Consider the following 22,615-nt stretch of genomic DNA (forward strand, 5'->3'; position numbering starts at 1 on the left):
TTAATTTGCTAAATTGATAACATATAATATTTGTTTTTATTTTTTTCATTTTAGTATTTACTATATAGATTTTTTTAACTTAAAATTAGATAAATTATTTGGATTTTGAATATCCATCTAATATTTAATTAGATATTTTTTTAAAATATCCGTATCTGTATTCAAAAAGATTTTGGGTGGATATTATCCAATTCAATTAGATTGGATATATGAATATCCAATTTGGATGGACTAATTTACCATTCCTACTAACTAAAGAGGGTCTGCCTATGTTGCAACAGTTGCAACATACAACAACTTTTGTCATTTTGTGTTTGATTACACTACACTACCTTATATTTTTTGCAAAATTCAATAGCCACTAAACGTAACAAAATTTTACATATAAGTTCATTTTTGGAATAAAATGACATTTGAAAAGAATTTTAATTTATTTTTATTATTATTATTATTATTATTATCATTATTATTATATAAGATTATTTCTATTAAATTTTATTATTTTTATTTATTTTAATTATTATTATTTATGATTATTACTGTCATTATTATTATTAAAATTTATTTCTTTTATTATTTTAATTGTTATTATACTGTAATTAATTCATTAATATTAATATTTATCTTGTTATTATTAAAATTATTTTTATTAAAATATATTAACTTTATTATTTTAATTATTATTAATTATTGTTGTTATTACTATTATTATTAAAACTTATTAATAATTTTTATTATTATCATTATTATTATTATTATTTCAATTAATTTTGTTGTTATTATTGTTATTGTTAAATTTTTTAATTTTTTGTTTTAATTAACATTATTGTCATAATTATTATTTTTAGTTTTATTATTATTATTGTTTAATTATAATATATACAAATAATATTAGGGACACAATTAACAAATGACATTTTAATAACTTATAATAGTCTATTCCAATTATAAAATAAAGTAAACACATAAATGAGAATGTTGTTCATTCCGATTCCTATTCCTATAGCTCAAGTAAATAACTTATTTTAATTCAAATTCCTTATTACAATTCTAGCTCATTTCAATTCTTATTTAATAAACGCACCATTAGAATGTATTTAGAACATAATATTGTATATTGTTATAATATTATTCACATTAATTTATTACTTACCTATGTTTGGAAGTTTTAAAAGTTAGATTGTAGCCAATTATATAATTCACTACAGTGTGCTAACTTTTGTCTTAATTGAAACATTAAATATATTTAAATTATATTTTTATTTTTACTATGATAATTATAATATTAAAAATATATTATATTATATTATATTTATATATTAATAATTAATATAAAAATAATAATTAATATATAATTATTAATAAATTTAAATAATGAGAGTAGATCTAGAAATGATAGTAATAATTAATAAATTACGAAATATTTATGAATTTGTGGAATAAATAAACGAGTATTAAACCATGCATTGTAATTGGCTAATATCAATAATAAAAGTCCTCTTAAATTTCATACTTATTCCTTATTCATATCATTTAACAACTAATCTAATAAATAAAATAATTATTATTATATTTTTTCCTGGCATTTCAAAACATAAGAGGGATTGCAATGAAAAAAACCAAAATAAATACACCCTGCCGTTGGATTTGCTTTTACCATTCTTGCCCTTGGATCCAATGGTTAAATTATAAAATGACAAAAGTAGTGGTATGTTGCAACTGTTGCAACATAGGCGGCTCCAACTAAAGATTCAAGAACATGATATATGTCTAATACCGTACTTTTTTTTTTTTTAATTACATGAGACTAATGCTCATATTACAACTCATATTATATGAGATTTACAACTGATATTTACAATCAGACAATTACTAGGTCTAATTTAGATTAATTCTTATATAACACTGTCCAGATTTTACCCTCTCTAATATTCGAAGGATGTCTACTTCATTCATATTTTGAAAGGGAGAATACTGCCTTCACTTAATAATTAAGGAAGAAAATAAACCCTTACATGCGTCGCGGGGGCTCGAATCGCTGCGCTCACAGTTGTGAGTGCAGGGTCCTGACCACTGGGACAAGACCCAATTGGTTAATATAATACCCTATTTGATTTTAGGTCAGAGATCTCATTTTGTATGGAGCCATGTGCAGCTATGAAGTCTCAATTTTATATTGAAAGTAACTTTTTAACTAATTATATTCTGACAAGTTTCATGGGTTAATGGCCACCATAATAATATATGGCCTTGAAATTTGTACTAGGGATCTATTGTTCTTAGGTTCTGTAGAGCCGATTACAATTTACATATATGAGATTGATGATAGTTTTTTGATTTCTCACATGATGATACCTTCACTCATGTCTCTAATCATAGCAAACATGAATTTTTCGTTTAAAGAATTGAGCTAATAAAGAAATTCATAGGGATTGCAATGTTTGTGCAAAATGAAATGTGATCCTATGGATTAGTTAACAAAGAAATTTATTCATGTTAATAAATAAATCTATGTTGGATTTGAAATTGTTGCATCAATTTAGGCAGGAATTATCATATGGTGCGGTTTAGGGCCCTCTTAAACAAGCAGAGGCCCACCGAAAGCCCAGGTGCATTTGGGCCATAAACAACTCTATTCCGGATAAACATTGAAGGTCAACAATAATAGATGTAAGATTGTTAGTCAAATGTACATCATTAAAGTAAATTGACCCATTTTTTTTATTTGTTTAAATACTTTTGATAATTACATCAATCAAGTAAATTGACCATTTTTATTTGTTTAAACACATTTGATGATAATTAACAGTTGTTTTACTTGCTTACATAAATTTATTTATTTATTTATTATTTAGGCGAAACTAAATTGACCATTTTTATTTTTCTTTATTGTGCGTTTGGGGTGGCTGCGCTTTGGCGTTGTAAATTGAACTTTTTCTTTAATAAAATGATGGAAGGCGTTTGCTTTGACAGTAGAAAACGAACGCTTGATAATTGTGATATTTTGTTGTGGCTTTAAATTAAAATAAATAAAACTTTTGTAAATGTCCAAGTTGCACGTCTTGCATAGTGACTCCGCGTTAATCTTCTTTTTTTTTTTTGGGGGGTTTGGTGGGGTCTATCTGACTAGGAATTCTGAGCCATCCACGTCAGTTCCGAGAGCATCTGACTCATTTGACCCCTTTTTATGCCTACATTTGGGCCCGCGTTTCTCTTATTATACAGTTCATGGTGGCGGTGGCTGTTGCTGTTATCGGTGGGTCGCCTTCTCAATACTAGCTAGCCTAGCTGTTGGGATAATTACAAAGCTTTTGTAAACATTTGTTGTTGTTTTTTTTTAAAGATATTATCATTTTATCACTTAAATTTCTTATTTTTAAAAATATTTTCACAATTATTGAAAGTCTGTTTTATCTCTAAATTGTTAAGTACAATTTTTAATTCTTTGAATCAAAATAAAATATAAAATTAATTATTTAAAGATTTATAAATTGATTACTTCAAATATCTAAAGTAAATAATTGATAAAATTTTAAATATTATAATATTTTTCACTTAATATACTAAAATCTTTTGAAATATTTCTGTAAAAAATAGTTATAAAAAAAAATTGATGGTGAAATAATATATTAAGAAAATTAGACGGCAAGGCGACAATATCTCTGTCTACTAATTGATGTATTGAAGCAAATTTCTTAGTTATTATTTATAACTCACGTGGCTGCTCTATATTGCCCGTGATCACTAAAAATGACGGAAACGTGTTAACCCTCTTCCTTAAATTATCGAAAAAAATAAACCTTGACCCAGTTAATGAGACAAAATGTTTTTTTTAAAAAAAAAAATACTATCTTTTAATTATTTACCATCTAGATATATTTTGATATAAATAATTTATTTAAATATGTAATAAGTTAGTTGGACCGTCAAAACTCAACTATTAAAATATTTTATAACATTTACGATAGTTTTTACTCCACTTAAACATTACAACACCCCACTCCCAAACAAATCCAAATTCTCCTTAAAAGAAAAGATCAAAAGATAATTATGTATGTATTATAGCAATTGCGAGCTTCCATTATAGAAGCCATTCATAATGATAATGGGTACAACAACAACAGCAGAATCCTAGATGAATTTTCGGAACAAAATTACACCAAGATTAATCGATCAATCAATCTGGGTTACTAGGTATTATTAGGCACGAGGGCTTGATCGAAAAAAACTCACAAGCCCTCTTTATGGAAAAAGCCAATTGCCTATACACAATTTGCAAACCCATAAACCTAAAAACAAAATTAAGGAAAAAAAAAAAACTATAGTACCTTATTATTATGATTATTACAAATACTACAATAAAACACCCTCTCCTTGAAGTGCCGTCTTGTTCTCTCCTGCTTTGCTCAAAATACCAGACAAATCAATGCTACTCTGCATCACCAAATCCTCCACCTCTTCTCCTACAGCGGATGGTAATGGTAAATTGATTGATAATTCATTGATTGATGCTAGTTTTAGTAGTTCTGATTCATCTAGACCTTTGGCAGGTCCAAGACTACATCGGTCGGTACCATGTTTTGCCAATGCATCCTTGAATTTTTTTATCTGCAACACATGAACTTTTACACTTAGAATTTGATGAATATTGAACAAGTTCGTTCATTGAGCCTTTGATTTAATTGAAACGATTAAAAAAAGAAACTTACAGTTGCATTGGTGCAGCTGAAGCTACACAGATGGCCCTCAGATCCTCTGTAGAATTTGAAGAACGGCAGCACATGAATGTGGAGATTGTGACACATGGTTTTGAGCTCTTCATAGTTAACTTTCAGGAAAATCGCATTTGGATTCAATTCAGCCAGCTGACAGATCTGATAAATTAAACCCAAAATATAACCTTGAGAAGCTATAATTAATCAAATAAGCTTATCTATAAAACATAGCTTAAACAACCAAAATAATAATAATAATAATAAAAACAATTAAAAAAAAACCAACAGTAATAATACCTTAGGATGTAGAGATTTGCATCCACCACAAACAGGTGAATAGAAGTCAAGAATAACCAATCTATCACCACCGTTTCGCAAGGCATCAACAAGCTCTTGTGCTGATTGAATCTCAATCATGTTTGGTTTAAGGGTTTTTTCCCACCATCTCATAGCTCTACTAACACAAATCGATGCTTGTGCCTGAAATCAAAAGGGAAAGATTCATCATCACAAGAATAAATACCCATGATGTAAAATTAAACCATGAAAAAAGGGTAAGAAAAAAAAATTGTTCCACTTACATTAATGGAGAACTTGTTGGGAGCCTTGAGATGCCAGAGAGTTAAGCTTTTGTGATCTGAGACGGCAAGGGATTGGCCCTTGAAATGAATGCTGAAAGCAGGTAAAATTTTGGAGATTGATTTTGAGGTTAGTACTCTAACTTGTGAGGGAGGAGCACGAGAGGAGCAAAACCCAACAATACTTTTGTCTTTTGAGCTCGGAAAAGTCTCATTCATCACAGAAACAGAAACAGAGATCCCACATTTCAATGAACAAGCCATGGTTATTAATTATGATGTCACAAAGCACAAAACTTTTTTTTTTTTTTTTTGGTTTGTTTTTCAGAAAGCTTAAAGCATGAAAGAAAACAAAACCTACAAACCCACTTTTCTTTTCTCTTTTTTGGATCTTGAACAAAAAAAACAAAAACAAAACAAACCCCAGGAGAGGAAAAAAAAAATCTTCAAACAACAAAGGCAACTTGAACTAGAACACACTTATTTTATCAATCAAAATGCAAACTTGAGCTAAAAAAAATTGATTTTTCTGGGTTCTGACTGGTATTAGAGCACAATCTTTTTTATATCAAAGCATGAAAGCAGAAGAGGAACAAGGAAGAAGGCAATGTGAATGTAGGGGAATATATATTTATATATATATGCATATTAAATGTGTTTGTAAAAAAAAATGGAGAGAGAGATAGTAGGTGAGGTGGGGTCTTTATCCAAAGAAATTGATTTAATTTTAACATTATCCACAAATAACTACAAAAATAGTATACAAGAAATGGAGATTTGTGTGATATGGATAAAAATCGACACCGCAAATGAGCGAGTGTGGAAGTTGACTGGATTTTGAGGATAAAATTAAATAACAGGGAAGCTAATTAGAATAGAAGGGCATGTTTATAGGAAGTGAGTTTGAGCTGTGAATTAAATTCATTATTAAAAAAAAATAATTCTAAATTTCCGGTGACTAAAATTAGAAAATTAACTTCTTCTTTTTTTTTTTTTTTTTTTTGCTGTCTCATTAAACGCCTAAATAGCCGTGGTTTTGAATTTTGATGCGGCTCTTTTTGCCACTCTGCCTCGTCAAAATTATAAAACATGGATAAGGTTTGATAATTTGGGAGACAAAACAGCCCACCTCTGCTTATTATCTCGCTGTCTTTTTTCTTTTTTGGTGGCTTTGAGCCATCTATTTTCCTGTTAAGGACAATTCAACAAATAATAATAATAGAGTCAGTTATGTTTTTCTTAATGTAAAAATTTATACAATAGGCTGGCATTTTGCTTGAACCGAATCAATTGGTTTCATTTGTCAAATTTGTGACAATTTACTATTACGAAAATAACTTTTATCTTGATTATTTGTTGACTATAAAATATACGAGTGTAGGAAAAATATTTTTTTAAAAAAGGTCATTTGTGGTAAAGAAACATTTGACTATATAAATTATCCATCAATAATTTTATTTTATTGATATTTAGATAAGAGTGGGACTATTGACACCCCTCCAAATATCTATTAAAATCCCTATAATTATTTTACAATTTTAATCTTTACTCAAATTATATAATAGGACAATTTCTAATTAAACTTACACTCAAATGTCAATAATTTTTTTCTTAAAAATTCTTTATGCTGTAGATTTTTATTTTAAAAGGAAAGCAAGACAAATTTGGAAGAGCTCGAGAATATGAATGTCGGAAGGGAAATGTGGAAGTTGGTTTTAATAGAAAAATGACAAACAAAGATTTTGAGTCGGGAAACATGTTAGTGATCTTGAAAATGCAATGTGGAAATCTAAATCTAAGGAAGAATATGATCCAAGAGCATCAAGGGCAAAGACAAATCATTATTACATGAGCAGCAATGATGACGGGGATGAATTTTATGCCACATGAGAGAATAAGAAGAATGTGATGAATCAAATTGAGGGTGAAGCTGGTGATTTTGAAACTCACAATAAAGTGAATAATAGACTGAACAAGACACAAAACGAGAAAGATGAGATCAGGACAGTGATTTCTAGCGACCTTTAGTGAAGGTGGTACCTGCCATTAAAATCCAATATTTTGGAAATTAAAAAGATTAATTTTCTTTTATTTTCAAGCGAAAATTTTTAATACTGGCGGCTGCAATGGAGAGAAAAAACTCCATTGTTGAAATGAGGTTTAATAATAAAGATAAAAAATAATTAAATAATAATGTTTACGCTAATAAGTTTTAATTAAGGGTAATTTTATCATTTAAGGGGTGTTAAAAGAATTTTATAATATTTATAAATATTTTAATGGGATTAATAAAAAAAATAGGTGTTAAGAGGTATTTGGAAGGGTGTCAATAGTCCCACTCTTAAGATAATTGTAAGATATTTATAGATCTCCATTGCAGAAATATGACATTACTATAATTTTGATATAATTTTTCTTATATTTTATACGAATAAAACTCAAAATATATGAATTAAATTTGAAATTACTCTCACTTGAGATTAATCATGTATAAATTACAACTACTTTTTTACAGAATTACTGAGGACTACTTATCCCCTATTTCTGAACTGTTTATTTTTTTTTTCTGAACTGTTTATTTCTTTCTTCTTCTTCTTTTTTTTTTTTTAATATCTGAAGTATTACATTTCAATTTAATAGTCCCACAATAATTTTAAAAAAAAAATTTGTTGGAACCTTTACAACTCTTGACACCTTTTGTTATTAACATCTTTGCACCTTTTTGTTGTGATTGCATATGAATACATTACTTTAAACAATGCGGAGTCCGTGAAGGCGTGAAGCAAATAAAGAAAAATGAATTGGATGATTTTTTGTTTTGTTTTTTTTTTTAAAAAAAAACTATTTATCAAAATTGAGAGACAACAACTGGATTAATGGTGAAATGGGTCAATATGATAAATGGCAAACCGCACCGTATTGGGATGAATTGTGAGGTCCATTAGATTTCAGTTATCAACATTCAAGATCAAAAGAGTAGTTGCAATAAGATAACAATCGAAGGCAGATATAAATATTTATTTCATTCAAAACAAAATCAACCCATTCTCATAATTTGAGTTCATTTCACTTTGAACCCATATTTTGGATATTTATTTCGATGAGTGATGCATACATACATAAATAATAGACAAATAATAATGCAGAGGAAGCCCACAGGATTTGGAAAAGCAACCCATTGTTTTGAAACTTTAGTTTTGATAAAACCAAGGGGCTAAGGTATCTATTTCCAGTTTTTCACTCCAGTTACAGGATTTTGGATGCTGTTAAAAGTTCATTTACTAGCCTTTTAATTATTGGACAGCAGGGCCAGTTTAAGACAGCCACATTGGTCCCCCAACGACTCCCCATATTTATATTTATATATATTCAAATGGAACTATATGAATCCCTGTGTATGCGTGAACCCAGAGTCCTAGATTATATATAATATAGAAACAAAACAAAACAAAAACCATTATTTTGTCTACTTTGGTCAAATTTTTTAAGCTACTAATTGATTTTTGTAATTGACATTGGTTGTTCCAATAAGTGAATTTCAAACTATGGCGTCAAAATCTTTGTTCCAATAGATTAGAAAGTCTGGGAACCATACTTCAGTAATAATAGGACAGCAAATCATTTTCATTTTTGTTCGTGTGGGGAAGAGTCTGATGCCCCTTACGTGTATGATGATGTCATGGATTTAGAATGGATCAATTCATTATTAAAAGTAGAGCTTACAAAATTTACCACAACTTGATTACAATAAATGAGAACGACATAATTTTTTTTTGTGTCGGTTTATAGTTAAAGTTCTTAGCTTATTTACTCGATCAATAATACAATTAAATTTGTTATTTTAAATTAATTTATAGATTCTTATCATCAAAACTCAAAATTTGGACATGATTATCTTTTTATTTTTTAAAGAATGAACATATATACAGTATTTCATTCATAAAATTTTATTTATTTTTAAAACTCTAATAGTATAAATATGTAAAAATGTTAGTAGACATTTATATTTTATAACATTGATATATTATACTATTTACATATGTATAATTAAAGGTTCAATAGTATAAAATGTGTAATATATTTGATAGATATGTATAATTTATAATATCAATAAATTATATATCTCTACATGTGTGTTTAATGTAAATTTTATTAAACATATAGATATTAAGCAAGTTATTAAGTAACCCGTTTATTTTCTGTGCCGGGTTTGGGTTTTAATATTTTGACACGAATATATAAATGGGTCGTGTTTAGGTCGACCTAAATTTGACAAGACACAAACACGACCTAATGACCCATTTTACCAGCTCTAATTGAAAGCCCTACAAATTCACAATCATTTGACTCAGCACAGCACATGTTAGTGTGGCACATCTCCTAAATGTGAGAGTCTTGTAAGCTGTAAGATGTTTCTTTAAGGATGAATGGATGATGCAAGATAGCGTTGGCACTGCCACTGAGAGTTGTAATAGAATACTCTTTTAACGATAATTGCCAGACTGGATGATTGAATCAATTGAAAAAAATGTATACAGAGCCGGAGACGGGCCTCCGCTCTAAGCTTTTGTGTTTTGTGTCCTTAAAATGTGCACCTGCCTAGGAAAAATGGATATGGGATTTCACCATTTATCTGAAAAGCAAGAGTTCAAGCATCAGCTAGACTTTGGCATTTTTTTTTCCCCTTTTGAGAACAGGACGTTTCATTTCATTCTCAATAGTTAAAAGCTGCACATTAAGATATCCTTGAAGGTACCTCTACATAATATCCACACAACGAATTAAGGCGCCACCAAGAATATGCTCAAGCTCTTGTACGGGTTCTATTTGGACAATTGGGGTGAATATGTTAGTACAAGACATTAATTTTCTATACCATAGTCTCTAGACAAAGTATAGAACTGATCAAGGCACATCACATGACCTTACAAAAGCAAACTATTTATTCCTTTTACGTTTTATAGCACAAATTGTTTCTTATAATTTTGAATGTCAAATCAGTAATTACGAAGTTGCGAATGAGATGTATGGTTCTGTTTTTCATTTGATGTGTCATCAATTGATTAGTGTAACAAGATTGTTGATGTTAAATAGTCTTTGTTGAAGTAGAATTTTAGCAAATGAAATGTTCACCAGATTAGGAAGTAAAGATGATAGCAAAACTTATTTTTGGTCGAGGTATGATCTTTTAACTAAAACTCCTCTCCCATGAAAGGTTTTTGATTTTGTGATTGAATACAGTAGTACTGCTCCACAGAATAACATCAGGAGCTGGATTTTTGCCAATCATACAACACGAGGAGCATTAATATGCTCAACAGTATATGTATATACATTTCAGTTATGTTTCCATAATGATCTAAAATGGAATGCATAGACATTAGCAAAATCAAATGTCAACAAGCTCCTACTTCCTGCCAGCTTCTTCTAACTCTTGCAGTCCCCCAACCTTCTGCTCAATCTCCTCGATTAGCTCCTCACGCCACAGCTCTGCTCTCGCAGCTTCCTCAATTTCTTCTTGCTGCAATACCACCACCATTCCATAAGATATACCCCATCATTCAATGAAATAGTTTCTTAATAGCCATTGTCTAAGTAGTTCGGATCATGTTCAAATTGAGTTATTATGATTTTTAGTTATGTCCATAGTTTTGCATGTTCTGTTGAAATATTAGTTACCTTCTCATAGAACCAGTGTCCAGTACCATCTCCTCCATCTTCTCTGTACGCGTCTGAGTCATAATATGGATCCTAAAAATTTTTTCTGTTGAATCAGAAATCAAACTCAAAACAAACAAAATTAAGTTTTTTTTCGTGAAGAGTCTTTCTCTAGGGCAGGTGTTCACATTTTGTATGATTAAAATTTCAGATAGTTACTGGTAACTAGGTACAAATGTTAAAAAAAAAATCGAGAGTTCGAACGCTTGCTAGTTACCAATAGTATCTTATTTTACAAAACGCGGACATCCGTACATGAGAATTATTATTCTTGTGAATAATTAAATGCCAAGGAAGGGGTGTATGCTTACTTTTGTGGCACTAAAGAACATACATCCCCAACAAGTGAACATGATGTAGAAAAGATCTAAACAAACATAAAGGAGAATGAATTAAAGATTAGTCTAGTTGAAAGTAAAAGCACAGCCATGAATTTGACAAAATGGAAAAGAGAGAGAGCACTCACAAACGTTCTTTATGGCTTGGTCACTGAGATGCCAAATGGATTTTTCAGTGATAAGGTCTCTTTGGCCTTCTGCATGCTCAACTAGAATTGCAATTAGAGGCCAATCTGGGAAAGCATTCACTCTACTTAAACATCCCCTTCTTTTCTTGCTGCCCTCAAGCTAACCATGTCACAAAATCCAAAATATACTCCATGATGCCATTTATAAAAGATTTTGTACTGACTCTCAAGTTTGCTTTGCCAAGAAATGTTTAACTTCTTAAAAGAGTACTGACCTGCTGCCACCCATTAAAAAGTTTGGTTCTTGAACCCTGCTTAAGCTGCAAAAAAGCAGGATAAAATCAATTTGCTAATTAGCAGCATATATATAATTTGAATTACAGTCGATGGAAGCTTAGAATTTACTGATTTTGAACATGGGTACGTGTCAAATTTAGTTGATTGTAAAGAGCTCTGAACATTTGGGGTTGTAATGGTGAAACTCATTATAGCCTCGGCCAGTTTTTCTTTCTTTTTTGAATAGGGAGCGGTACTTGGTGCGATGAGAAATGTGGGTAGTTTTGACTTTTGATTGTTTGTTATGACTTATGAGAGAGGAGGGAAAGTGGATAAGGAAATCATTGTTGTCCACCCTTTCTAAAACGCATAAAACTAGTTGGATATGGATGAATTACAACCCCTAATGCTCTTTGAATGACCAACAGATCAATGTTTATAAGTTACGGTCAAGTAACCTAAAAGGACAAATGGGAACTCACCAAAACATTGGATACTTTGATTATAAAAAAGTTCAAAGCCTCGGTCCTTTTTATCATTCTTTCAATTACATCTTAGTGAACAGAGCGCACACAATTGTATAACCGTACCAGCATTTGTGCTGTATTGAATATTGATACCCACAATTTGTTATTACTAATATTTCGATTTCTGTTAGAATAATCAATAATCCCCTTGTAGTCCTCCTTCTGAGCTTGCCTAGATATCAATACTTAGCATATAAGCGAGGCCTCTTGGCAACTGGCCTATTAGCTCAGTTGGTTAGAGCGTCGTGCTAATAACGCGAAGGTCGCAGGTTCGAGACCTGCATGGGCCAATTCAAAAGTGTCCTCTTTTTTTTTTCCCCTCCTGTTTTTATAAGCCCATTGGATATTAGCCAACCAACAAAGTCCCGAAACAGGCGGCTTTAGCCCAAATTAATGCGACTTTATGAATTTGACTTCTATTCTATGTTTATTTATATTTTAATTTTGGCTTGATTTGACTGAACGCAATTAAGACGGCCAATTGCCCATGGAGTGTGAAATTGATTCAATCAAACACGCATTTGGGAAGCCGAAACAATCTATTTTGAATAGTTGACACAAGTCAATACGTGGCATTTCATTTTGCTTTTGAAGACATTGATGAGTGGGTATGGTATTTTTAGATATCATAAACACAATTTGAGTATTTTTATTAGTTTATTTTTATCATGTGATGGTACCCAGACGGAGGTGCTAAAAAGATTTCCATTGAATCATGCATGATGATGCATGTGTTGTGTATCCATCCATCCATTTTGCTTTTGGAGCCTAAAGCAGTAAAGCACTCAGCGAAAATGAATGCCTTGGCGTGTATAATGATGTTGATGGCTTGTTTGATTTCTTCGCTTGTTTAGACTTCTAGGCAATGGTCTTATTTTTAAAACAAACGATAAATCTAAAATACCAAACATGCCGTGTGAAATCAAATCTCTTTTTAAAGTTCCCTAATGGGTCTTTTAAAGATATAATAATAATGAGGGAAATAATCTAGAAGATAAATTATAAAAGTATACCATGGATTTTATCGGAAACAACTACTTCTTGTCTTCTACTTCTACGCCCCGAAAAATTCAGTACAAGTTTCCCTTAAATAACCTCAAAAAGAGATATTACAGGGACCGTCAACTATAATCTGACAACCCACCTGACTCGCCTATTTTTCTTAGCTTTTCCCGGGGAAAAAAAAAAAGAATAAGTTTTCAATTCGTTTGTTTCTTGAGTAAATCCAATGGGAAAATCCGGACTGCTTGATCTTGAAAAGCACTTTGCTTTCTACGGGGCATATCACAGCAACAAAATTAACGTATTGATACACACTTTGTTTGTGTGGCCGATTCTCTTTTCTACGCTTATTTTCTTGCACTTCACACCCTCCGTGTGTGATTTTTCTGATAAAGTTTCATTCCTGCCATGTGGGTTGTTTGGTCATGCCCTGGTTTTCAACCTTGGATTCTTGTTTACGCTGATCTATGCTTCGTTCTATTATTGTTTGGATAAAAAAGCTGGTTCTTTGGCTGCTTTGCTTTGTTTTGCCTGTTGGGTTGGCGCCAGTCTGCTGTCTAATAGACTTGGTTTCTCTCTTGCTTGGAAGGTAATTTGTTTTTTTAAATTTATTGCCTGTTTGCTTGGGGGGGAAAATTGTGGGAAAAGGGAAGAAATTGGCCTTCTGGGTATTTATATATATATTTTTTCAATTGGCTGTTAATTGGTCTGGTTGAAGAAACCATAGTAAATTTGGACAGGTAGGGTTACATTTTTTTTTAAATGTTATTTATTTTGCCACACCCTCTTAGCAATTAATTCATGTTGTAATTTGTCTGTTGGGCCTGATTAAAGAACAACATAATGTGACTGTTAAAATAATATACTCTTGTCTGCAAAATCTGTAACTTTTCACAATACCATTTAATGTATATTGTTGAAAAATAAATATGTGTTCTTGATGAGTTGAGAGTATTGTGGAACTGGCATGTTATTTAGGTTGACCATCTGTGAGTGTTCTTTCCGGTAAACTTTTAAGGTTGCAATAAATTCTGGTTTTTCCAGGAACAGTTTGTTAATATGGAGCTGAAACATTCTAGGTTATGTTGATAGGAAGCTAAACATGTGGCTGTACCTTATGGCTTTTCTGGATATATAGAGATCAAAGGGATTTGAATGAACCTTTTCAGTAAATTGGTGGCTTAGTGCCTTTATGGGTTACAATCTCCTGTCATGTTTTTACGTCCCTTGCAAATACTTGATTTGAGTTTGGGTTTTTAGCTTCAAATTCATATTGTGTTGGGTCAATGCAAGAACAAGTGATCAGAAAAAGTGGAACTCTTAACAGTTTATAAAATATTTAAACTGAATGAGATTAGTTGCAGTGATAGCATTAGGAAATTCCCAATAAATTTTTGTGCTCTATCTCTCATCTTAATCTGTTTTCTGCTTTTATATCAGATTAAAGAATAATTGTTCACATAATGAGTGGGAAAAAAAAATCATTTTCTGATTGGTAGGGCATAAGTGCTGATCTGTTTCATACCTTTTGGATTTTTTTTTCTTTTTTTCCTTCTGCGTCTTTCAAGAATTTCACCGATGCTTGCCATCATGTTTCATCAAGTGATAACTACTACTTGTATACTCTATGCTTACATTTCTAGCTGATAGTAAGTTAGCAGAATGTTTTCTTTTTCAACTGATACATCAAACTAGTAATATAATTAAATTGTGGATGCTGGTTGTTTCCACTAGTAATGCTCTTGGGGTGGCACAAGATGTTTAGGTTGGAACTCCACTAACACCGGGGTTGGAGAGGGGATCGGTTCACATTTATGTAATTGTTAAAAAAAGAAAAAAATGCTAGAAGTTTTAGGTCTGCAATGATTGATGTGAATGTGGCATTCTGGCCTTTATTTTATTATTTTGATATTCAACTTCTTCAAGAGGTTTCTTTTGTTTAGCTGGTTCAAGTTGGTAAAATTGTTGTCAAATGTTGGGAAATAAGACAAATTTATCCCCTAGCTGTTTTGAGTGTTTTGTTCTGACTTTTCTCTCTGAAATGCACATCTGCTCTATTAAAATCTTAACGGAACCATATTATCTGCAAGATGGGGTAGTTGGTATTTATAACTGAGGGACCATCCTGAAAGTTTGGTTGGTTGAGCAATTAGGGAGGTTCCTTTACAGTTGGGATTCCCTGAAATGTCCCACTCTCCTGTGGCTTTATATTTCATTAAATGCTTATCGTCCCTAATCTGTTTCATAAAGTTCAGAAACGTTTTTGGGAATACCCATTTTACCTGTAAAACTGTGCCACCATTACTTACATTAGATGTAAGCCTGGTGGCTGGACTCAATACAGAGGTTTCTTATGAAGTTACTACTGCCACAGATTATAGGGATCACTAGAATGTCTCATGCTTTTGTAGCTCTGTATCTTATCTGATTCATAAAGTTTAAATTGCTTCGCAAAGTTACTAATATAGCATATGCTATCCTTATATGCACTTGGTCTTTCCTAGAGTAGTGCTTCAACGAGATAGAAGTCCCATTTCTGCATCACAAGGCCTGTGTGATTTTTGTTTTAAACTACTCCTGCACATGCGTGACCATATGCCTTTTATTTGCATACATGTTGCACTAGGTTTAAAGGAAGTGAAATAAAATATGTTTAGTAAGCGTATGTACTTTAGGGCCTCCATAAGTCACCAAGTACAAGGAACAGCAAATTTTATTGTGTTCTTAGTAGGTTAGTTTTGTTGATTTAACTTATTTTGTTCAATGTGAATTCTTACTTCTGATTGTTCACAATCATTGCTTTTGGCATCCATACAATTCAGGTTGCAGTGGCAGCACAGTTAATCTGTTGGACCGGACAGTTTCTTGGTCATGGTATTTTTGAGGTGAGTAATTTTTTAAGATTTGAAGATGAGGTACCGCAACTTTTTCCGCCCCTCTTGTTTATGCATCTCGTCAATTTACTTTTCTTGTAGAAAAGGGCACCAGCTCTTCTGGATAACCTCATTCAAGCCTTGTTGATGGCTCCTTTCTTCGTGCTGCTCGAGGCAAGTTTCTTTCAGTTCTTCTGTAATATCTGATCAGTAGTTAATGGGTTTCGAAGAATTATTTGGTTATGCACATAATTCCCTGGGTGCAGGTCCTCCAAGTCTTCGGGTATGAACCATATCCAGGATTTCATGCAAATGTTGAAGCAAAGATACGAGCTGAAATCAAGGAATGGCAAGACAAAAAACAAAAGAAAATTTCATAGATTAATCCGGGCCCAGTCACCTAAGATCAGTTTCGAAAACTCTTTGTAAACAAAGTATGAAAGATCCACCGAATACTGTGAATCTGATGTGAACATTTGTATGTACCTATGTAATGTATGCTGGACTCTTAATCAGAGACCCACACTTGAAGCCATATACTACATATCTATGCCGGCTTTTCAAACAATCGAAAAAGGTAACGCAATCTTGAAAGAATCATTTAAATCCAACAACTCACATCGAACTCGAGCATCATTGGCGGCCTTGATGAGGACAAGTTTTAACATACCCCAAATCTGACATCTTATCAAGGTCGGTGCCAATGAAGCTTTTACCAGGCTCTGATTTCTGAATTCCCATGTCCTGCATCGACTTCCGCACTCTCTGTACTTCATTCCATTGTCCCGCGCTTGCATACATGTTTGCAAGAACAACGTAATCACTGCTGTGATCTGGCTCCAACTCCGAAAGATACCTCCACGCCTTCTCCCCGAGTTCAACTTTTCCATGCAGTTGACAGGCAGCCAACTGTGTCCTCCATACGATGGCATTACTTTCCATTGGCATGCTTCTTATCAGTTGATAAGCCTCCTCCACAAACCCTGCTCGACTCAGAATATCAACCATGCATCCGTAGTGCCTTATGGTTGGTTTAATATGATACTCTTTGCACATTATATCAAAGTATCTCCTCCCTTCGTCAACCATTCCTCCATGGCTGCAGGCGCACAAAACCCCCAAGAAAGTGACATCATCGGGTCTCTCAAGATTGTCTCGAAACATTTTCTCAAAGAGCGCCAATGCCTCCTTGGCGTGTCCATGTGTTGCTAGGGCAAGAATCATCGTGTTCCAAGATATTATGTTCTTCCCCTTCATCTTATTGAAGAGCTCGAACGCTTCTTCCACAGCTCCACACTTTGCATACATATTAATTAGTGAATTGGAAACCGTAGTAATGCCATTGAGACGAGTTCCATCAACACAAGAATGAACCCATCTCCCAGAATCCAAAGCACCCAAAGCAGAACAAGCCGAGAGGGTCACGAGAATTGTAGCCTCATCAGGCTCTATGCCACTGGTGAACATTCTCAAGAACAAATTAAGTGCTTCTTTGTACTTGCCACAGCCGACATGACAATCTATAATGATATTCCAAGCCACTAATTCTGGTTCAGGAATTTCCTCAAACAGCTGGCTAGCTGTTTCAATGTCCGTAACCATGCCATACATGTGAATGAGGGCACTCCTAACAAACTCATGAGAGTGCAACCCATGTTTCAGGGCACTGCAGTGCATTTGTTGCCCTAAAACAACTGACCCCAGCTGCCCACATGCCTTGAGCAAGAACGAGAGAGTGAAATTATCAGACAAAAAGCCATTCTCTTGCATAATCTTATAGTACTCAAAAGCTTTTACAGGCTTACAGTTCTTGCTAAACCCTCTAATCATGGTATTCCATAAAAACCCATCGGGGCTTTCAATGTTCGCGAAAACTGAGGCGGCGTAGCCCATGTCTCCCTGATCTGAAACGGCACAAAAAACGATGATTTTGCCGATTACAAACAGTGTTTGATTTTGCCCAGATCGGATTATCTGCGCATGGAGTTGGGTTACATCCCTCGCGTTCGAACATTTCTTGAAAAGGTACATAAGGTCTGATTCCTTTAATGTGATTTTAGATTTCTCTTTGGGAGTTGTTGCTTTGGTTGCTAGATTGGAAGAGAATGAATAGGGATTAAACTTTGACTTGGCAAGAGAACAAAAAGGAATTTTCATATTAGATTTTGGGCGGCAAAGGTAGTTGATGGTCATAGTAACTAACTTAGGTCGTTGATGGTAATAGTAACTAACTTTCGGATTACGTAAGTCGAAACTTGAACGAAATTTGTACTTCTTATAAAAGAGTAGCTTTTACGCATTGCGAGTATGACATGTTCGTATAGGGTTCCAATTAGATTAATTGTTATCTAAAATTTTGGATCTTTTCTTAGATCCGAATATGTATGAGTTCCTTTTAATGGTAAAATTAAATTTACTGGAAATGTTAATTCATCCGAAAATTTTGATCTCTTATTTAATAGATATGTCTAGGGATGGCAATTTCCGGGTCCGGGTCCGGGTTTAGTCATTCCGGATCCGGAACCGGACACCAAATTCTCATTACCGGAGCTGTATTAAACCCGGTTTTTTCGATCCGTGTCCGGTCCGGGTTCAACCCGGAAAAATCCGGTTTTCCGGATTCCGGGTTTTGAACCCGGATTGCTTTCCTTAAGTTGCTGGAAAAATGAAAAAAAAAATAATACAGTTACACAAACCAGAACCAAATTGCTTCCAGAATCCGGATTGCTTTAGTTTAGTTCAACAAAATTTCAAATACAAAACATATAATTTCAAATCTAGGTTTTAAAACAAATACAACAGCCGAGAAATCCACCCCCACGGGCCACCCCCACAACTGCGAAATCCACCCCCACAGGCCGCGAAATCCACCACCACAGGCCGTGAAACACAGCCGCGAAATCCACCCCCTTTTGCTGGCCGTGATAGAGTGAGAGATGAAACAAGTGATGCTGATGAGTGATGAAACAAACGCAAGCACACCGTGAAGGAGATGACAGCCACGCCGCAAAGAATTTGATTTGAAGAAGAGAAATTACAAGAGAGTTGAAGAGAGAGTGAGAGAGATTGAGTGAGAAACGGGTGAGAGAGATTGAGAGAGGAACAGTCGAACGGGTGAGAGAGATTGAGATTGAGAGGAGAAGTTGAAGAGAGTGAGAGATCGAGAGAGGAACGAGTGAGAGAGATTGAGATTTGAGAGAGCTAGGTTTCTTTTTTTTCTATTTATATTTAATAATTAAAAAAATTAATATTAAAATAAGTAATATCCGGATCCGGGTTCCGGATTTGCGGGTTCACCTCAAACCGGATTCGGACCCGGAAGCATGTGGGTTCTGAAAAACCGATCTGGATTCCGCATAAAAATTGATCCGGTGCGGATTGAACCCGGATCGGATTTTCCGGATTCAGTCCGGGTCCGATCCGGGTCCGGATTTGGTTGCCATCCCTAGATATGTCAGAGTTGGTATTTTGGATTTACTAAAGAAACTTAGTGGGAGCAAGCTATGGGCTTGAGCTGATATATATATATACACATCTGATTTTTGACATGAAATTTAATTAAAACATAATTAATTTTGTATCCATTTTATTTTAAATTTTAAGTTCCATGTCATAAAAAGTTACTGTGTTATTATAAATTCTTTTGGTGTGGTAGATGCTCACTCAAAATTATGACCATTCACCATTTTCTATTAGATAACAAATTACTAGTATCTAAACCTTTTACTAATGTCTAGCTAATCCAAATTTAAATATTTAATAAGAAGAACCAATGCGTTCGAAAAGAAGCACTATTAAAAAGGTGCAAACGGTTTGGGAAAATAATTGGTGAATTTGGGCCAGAAAAGTTTAAGAGGGCCCAAGATGAGATACGAGTCCATATTGCTCCCATATGATTAATGATTAGTTGTTACTTCATTGTCATGCTTTAGGAAAAAAAATTTTAAAAATTGGAAGAAGAAAACGCATCATTATCACTCTGTATCTTTAGTGAGATCAGCTTCTCTAGTACACACATACTCTACGTGCCTTGCATCTCTAGCAATTATTGTAATGAAAATATTGAAAGTCCCTTGATATGCTAAAGTAAAGTGAGATTTAATCAATATTTCGAGGCATAATATAATTTGGATCTTAGTTATAAGGTCCCCACTCTAATTAAATCTTTGAAATATTATTAACATATTATTCTCATTGCAACATAATGACTTAATAGTAGAATTGATTGGTGGATTAACAATTAATCATTGTTATAGACAATGACCCAATTATTCTTTGTTGTGGGGGAGATGAAATAGGTTCGATGTCATTGTTCCCCCCCCCACTTAAAATTATTGCAAATTCATACTTGCAGACACCCACATGGAGACAAACATATAGACCGATTCTAATTTTAGGTTTCAAAAGGCTTATTGGTGTACTTGCCGCTCTTCTAAATTCTTGACATTTGAAAAAAAAAAAAAAAAAAACCCATTTGACTTAGAAGGTTAAATAAATTTCAACCTGACTCCTCATCTACAATGTAAATTGAGAAGAGAGCTTGAAGATAGTTCAATAAGCTTCTAGAGGGAGCTAAGAAATTAAAATTCAAATAGGAATTAGATAGAAATCAGACGTGACACTTTGATTCTGAAACTATATCAGAAAACGTTTAAAACAACTAGTGGTATAAGCTTAAAACAATAAATTATATACTCTAACAACAGTTCTCAATAAAAATATAATAGTAATACCGAGAGTAAAGTTATAGTAACGGAGAAAAAAATTAAATTTAGACAATTTCTGATAGCAAAATGGCCTCCTTGAAATTAATCAAAAATGAAAGATTAATTTATTAAAAATATCAACAAAAATTGTACTTATAAAAAGATGTTACATTAACGAATGGAATTTTATTTTTCAAGAGAAGGCTTGTACCATCACTTAAAAGGATCACAACAACCATCCTCTTAAGGAAATTGAGATTAAAGACTAAGAGGTTGTTTGTTAAATGTCTGAAGTTTGAAATTTTATTAATTTCAGATATTTTCTAAAATATGCTTGTTTGTTTTTTGAAACTTATGTTTGATTTTTAAACATTTACATATGAATAGAAAAAGTAAACTTTTGTGACTTTTATCTGGATGGAAAAAGGTCTGAATGACAAGTAAATATTATATTATAAAAATATCTCTGTAAAATAATTTATTTCCTAAACTATAAAATATAATCCTCTTTTTTTGGTTTTAATTTACAAGGACATAAATGTTAAATCACCAAATTTAAGATGTTTTTTATTGCGAAAACAAACAAGATGCCACTTATATTCAGATATTTTAAAAAATAAAATAAACATGTCATTCATATCTTCGTAATTAAACCCATTTAGGCTTTAGAACAATTCAAACTCATTTAGATTTCAGAAAAGAAAAAATAATCGCTACCCAAGTTTGACTTGTTAAGTACTGATTAATTTTGGAAGCAAATAGCATAGATAAGGATATTCTTATTCTTGGTAGAAGTTTGTAACGACTTCGAAGCTTAGTTTATAACATTTTGGCAATTAAATTATGGGAGTTGTTCAAGTCTTGTCGTATATGAAAGAATTATAGAACTTTTACTCAGCCAGGGACTGAGTGTGCACTCCCTCTTGAACGCATATTTTATAACGTGCCCTACATTAAAATATTATAATTTCAATTCTATCGAAGAAATATGAAAATGGGCTGTACATTTGACCTCTTGCATTTAATTTATGCCATAGATTTTCATAAAATAATAAATTAATTACGATGATAAGTAATTAAAGGTTTTTTTTAAAAAAAAAAAAAGAAAGAAAGTATGTGTTTCATTAAAAGACCAATAATAATTTAAAATATAATGTCGCGTAGACACAAATACAAGATTAGATCAAGTTTAAGTACAATTATACGATAATATCTAAGATTTAAGTTAAAATTAAGATAATGCGTAACAATAATACATAACTTCAAACACTAATAAATTTCTAAGAATCCAGAGAAAACTAAATGATTTCACAGCTTAAAAATCTAATAGAACACCATATGAACCCACCTCTACTACTGTAGCCTGTAGGTGAAATCAATCACTTTCCAATTGAGAAAAGAAAATTCATAGTGTCTTGGTAATACGACACAAACTCTAACCATAGAATACAAACAGGCAATAATAAGATCACAAAACCACAACAAAAACCACCCCCATGATTCACCAGAAAGTCTCCATATCAATGAACCCCAATCCCAGGCCGTCAACATCTCGCCCCAGGTTTATTAAAGCTCTCAACAGCTTTGATACGAGCATACTCTTCCAATCCGAACACTGACACGATTCTAATCCGGACACTGAAATATACATATGGTTGCAACTTTCACTTGATAACTAATTGAAATTCAACGTCTAAAAAAACGTCTTAATTGAGATTTCTCTCCCCATTCAACGAACTGTGCATGCATTGGTT

The 22,615-nt window shown here is 32.6% G+C and overlaps 4 protein-coding genes and 1 non-coding gene across 5 annotated transcripts; 2 read left to right on the top strand and 3 right to left on the bottom strand.

Moving 5' to 3' along the window:
* Positions 1-4,039: 4,039 nt before the first annotated feature.
* LOC102606957 (thioredoxin-like 1-2, chloroplastic) lies at positions 4,040-6,002 on the bottom strand. Its single transcript, XM_006477408.4, has 4 exons — positions 5,297-6,002; positions 5,013-5,195; positions 4,710-4,874; positions 4,040-4,608 (listed from the first exon to the last, which is right to left on the bottom strand). Exons 1-4 carry the CDS (start codon positions 5,555-5,557, stop codon positions 4,354-4,356), a joined length of 864 nt encoding a protein of 287 aa, XP_006477471.2. The 5' UTR covers positions 5,558-6,002; the 3' UTR covers positions 4,040-4,353.
* Positions 6,003-10,479: 4,477 nt separating this feature from the next.
* Positions 10,480-12,067, bottom strand: LOC102607245 (photosynthetic NDH subunit of subcomplex B 4, chloroplastic). Its single transcript, XM_006477409.4, has 6 exons — positions 11,883-12,067; positions 11,753-11,797; positions 11,478-11,637; positions 11,323-11,378; positions 10,973-11,044; positions 10,480-10,814 (listed from the first exon to the last, which is right to left on the bottom strand). Exons 1-6 carry the CDS (start codon positions 11,961-11,963, stop codon positions 10,701-10,703), a joined length of 528 nt encoding a protein of 175 aa, XP_006477472.2. The 5' UTR covers positions 11,964-12,067; the 3' UTR covers positions 10,480-10,700.
* Positions 12,068-12,496: 429 nt separating this feature from the next.
* On the top strand, positions 12,497-12,570 carry TRNAI-AAU (transfer RNA isoleucine (anticodon AAU)). The gene has a single exon. It is a non-coding gene; the product is annotated as a tRNA-Ile (tRNA).
* A 736-nt stretch (positions 12,571-13,306) lies between these two features.
* LOC102607839 (hypothetical protein) lies at positions 13,307-16,690 on the top strand. The gene is made up of 4 exons (XM_006477411.4): positions 13,307-13,871; positions 16,105-16,167; positions 16,258-16,329; positions 16,422-16,690. Exons 1-4 carry the CDS (start codon positions 13,509-13,511, stop codon positions 16,533-16,535), a joined length of 612 nt encoding a protein of 203 aa, XP_006477474.2. The 5' UTR covers positions 13,307-13,508; the 3' UTR covers positions 16,536-16,690.
* On the bottom strand, positions 16,431-18,607 carry LOC102607542 (pentatricopeptide repeat-containing protein At4g21065-like). Its single transcript, XM_006477410.4, has one exon. It carries the CDS (start codon positions 18,346-18,348, stop codon positions 16,789-16,791), a length of 1,560 nt encoding a protein of 519 aa, XP_006477473.2. The 5' UTR covers positions 18,349-18,607; the 3' UTR covers positions 16,431-16,788.
* Between the last annotated feature and the right edge of the window lie 4,008 nt (positions 18,608-22,615).

The sequence above is a fragment of the Citrus sinensis genome, chromosome 3 (genome assembly GCF_022201045.2).
Source record: "Citrus sinensis cultivar Valencia sweet orange chromosome 3, DVS_A1.0, whole genome shotgun sequence".
Classification (NCBI taxonomy): Eukaryota; Viridiplantae; Streptophyta; class Magnoliopsida; order Sapindales; family Rutaceae; genus Citrus; species Citrus sinensis.

What these genes read in the sequence shown, in the direction of transcription:
- LOC102607245 (XM_006477409.4), bottom strand. Translation starts at nt 11,963, where the DNA reads ATGAGTTTCACCATTACAACCCCAAATGTTCAGAGCTCTTTACAATCA. An exon ending in CGTACCCATGTTCAAAATCA is followed by an intron (nt 11,798 to 11,882) that starts GTAAATTCTAAG and finishes GCTTTTTTGCAG; the next exon opens with CTTAAGCAGGGTTCAAGAAC. An exon ending in TGTTCTTTAGTGCCACAAAA is followed by an intron (nt 11,045 to 11,322) that starts GTAAGCATACAC and finishes AAAAATTTTTAG; the next exon opens with GATCCATATTATGACTCAGA.
- LOC102607839 (XM_006477411.4), top strand. Translation starts at nt 13,509, where the DNA reads ATGGGAAAATCCGGACTGCTTGATCTTGAAAAGCACTTTGCTTTCTAC. An exon ending in GTTTCTCTCTTGCTTGGAAG is followed by an intron (nt 13,872 to 16,104) that starts GTAATTTGTTTT and finishes CATACAATTCAG; the next exon opens with GTTGCAGTGGCAGCACAGTT. An exon ending in CTTTCTTCGTGCTGCTCGAG is followed by an intron (nt 16,330 to 16,421) that starts GCAAGTTTCTTT and finishes CCCTGGGTGCAG; the next exon opens with GTCCTCCAAGTCTTCGGGTA.
- LOC102607542 (XM_006477410.4), bottom strand. Translation starts at nt 18,348, where the DNA reads ATGACCATCAACTACCTTTGCCGCCCAAAATCTAATATGAAAATTCCT.
- LOC102606957 (XM_006477408.4), bottom strand. Translation starts at nt 5,557, where the DNA reads ATGGCTTGTTCATTGAAATGTGGGATCTCTGTTTCTGTTTCTGTGATG. An exon ending in CCAACAAGTTCTCCATTAAT is followed by an intron (nt 5,196 to 5,296) that starts GTAAGTGGAACA and finishes TTTTGATTTCAG; the next exon opens with GCACAAGCATCGATTTGTGT. An exon ending in TCAGCTGCACCAATGCAACT is followed by an intron (nt 4,609 to 4,709) that starts GTAAGTTTCTTT and finishes CATGTGTTGCAG; the next exon opens with ATAAAAAAATTCAAGGATGC.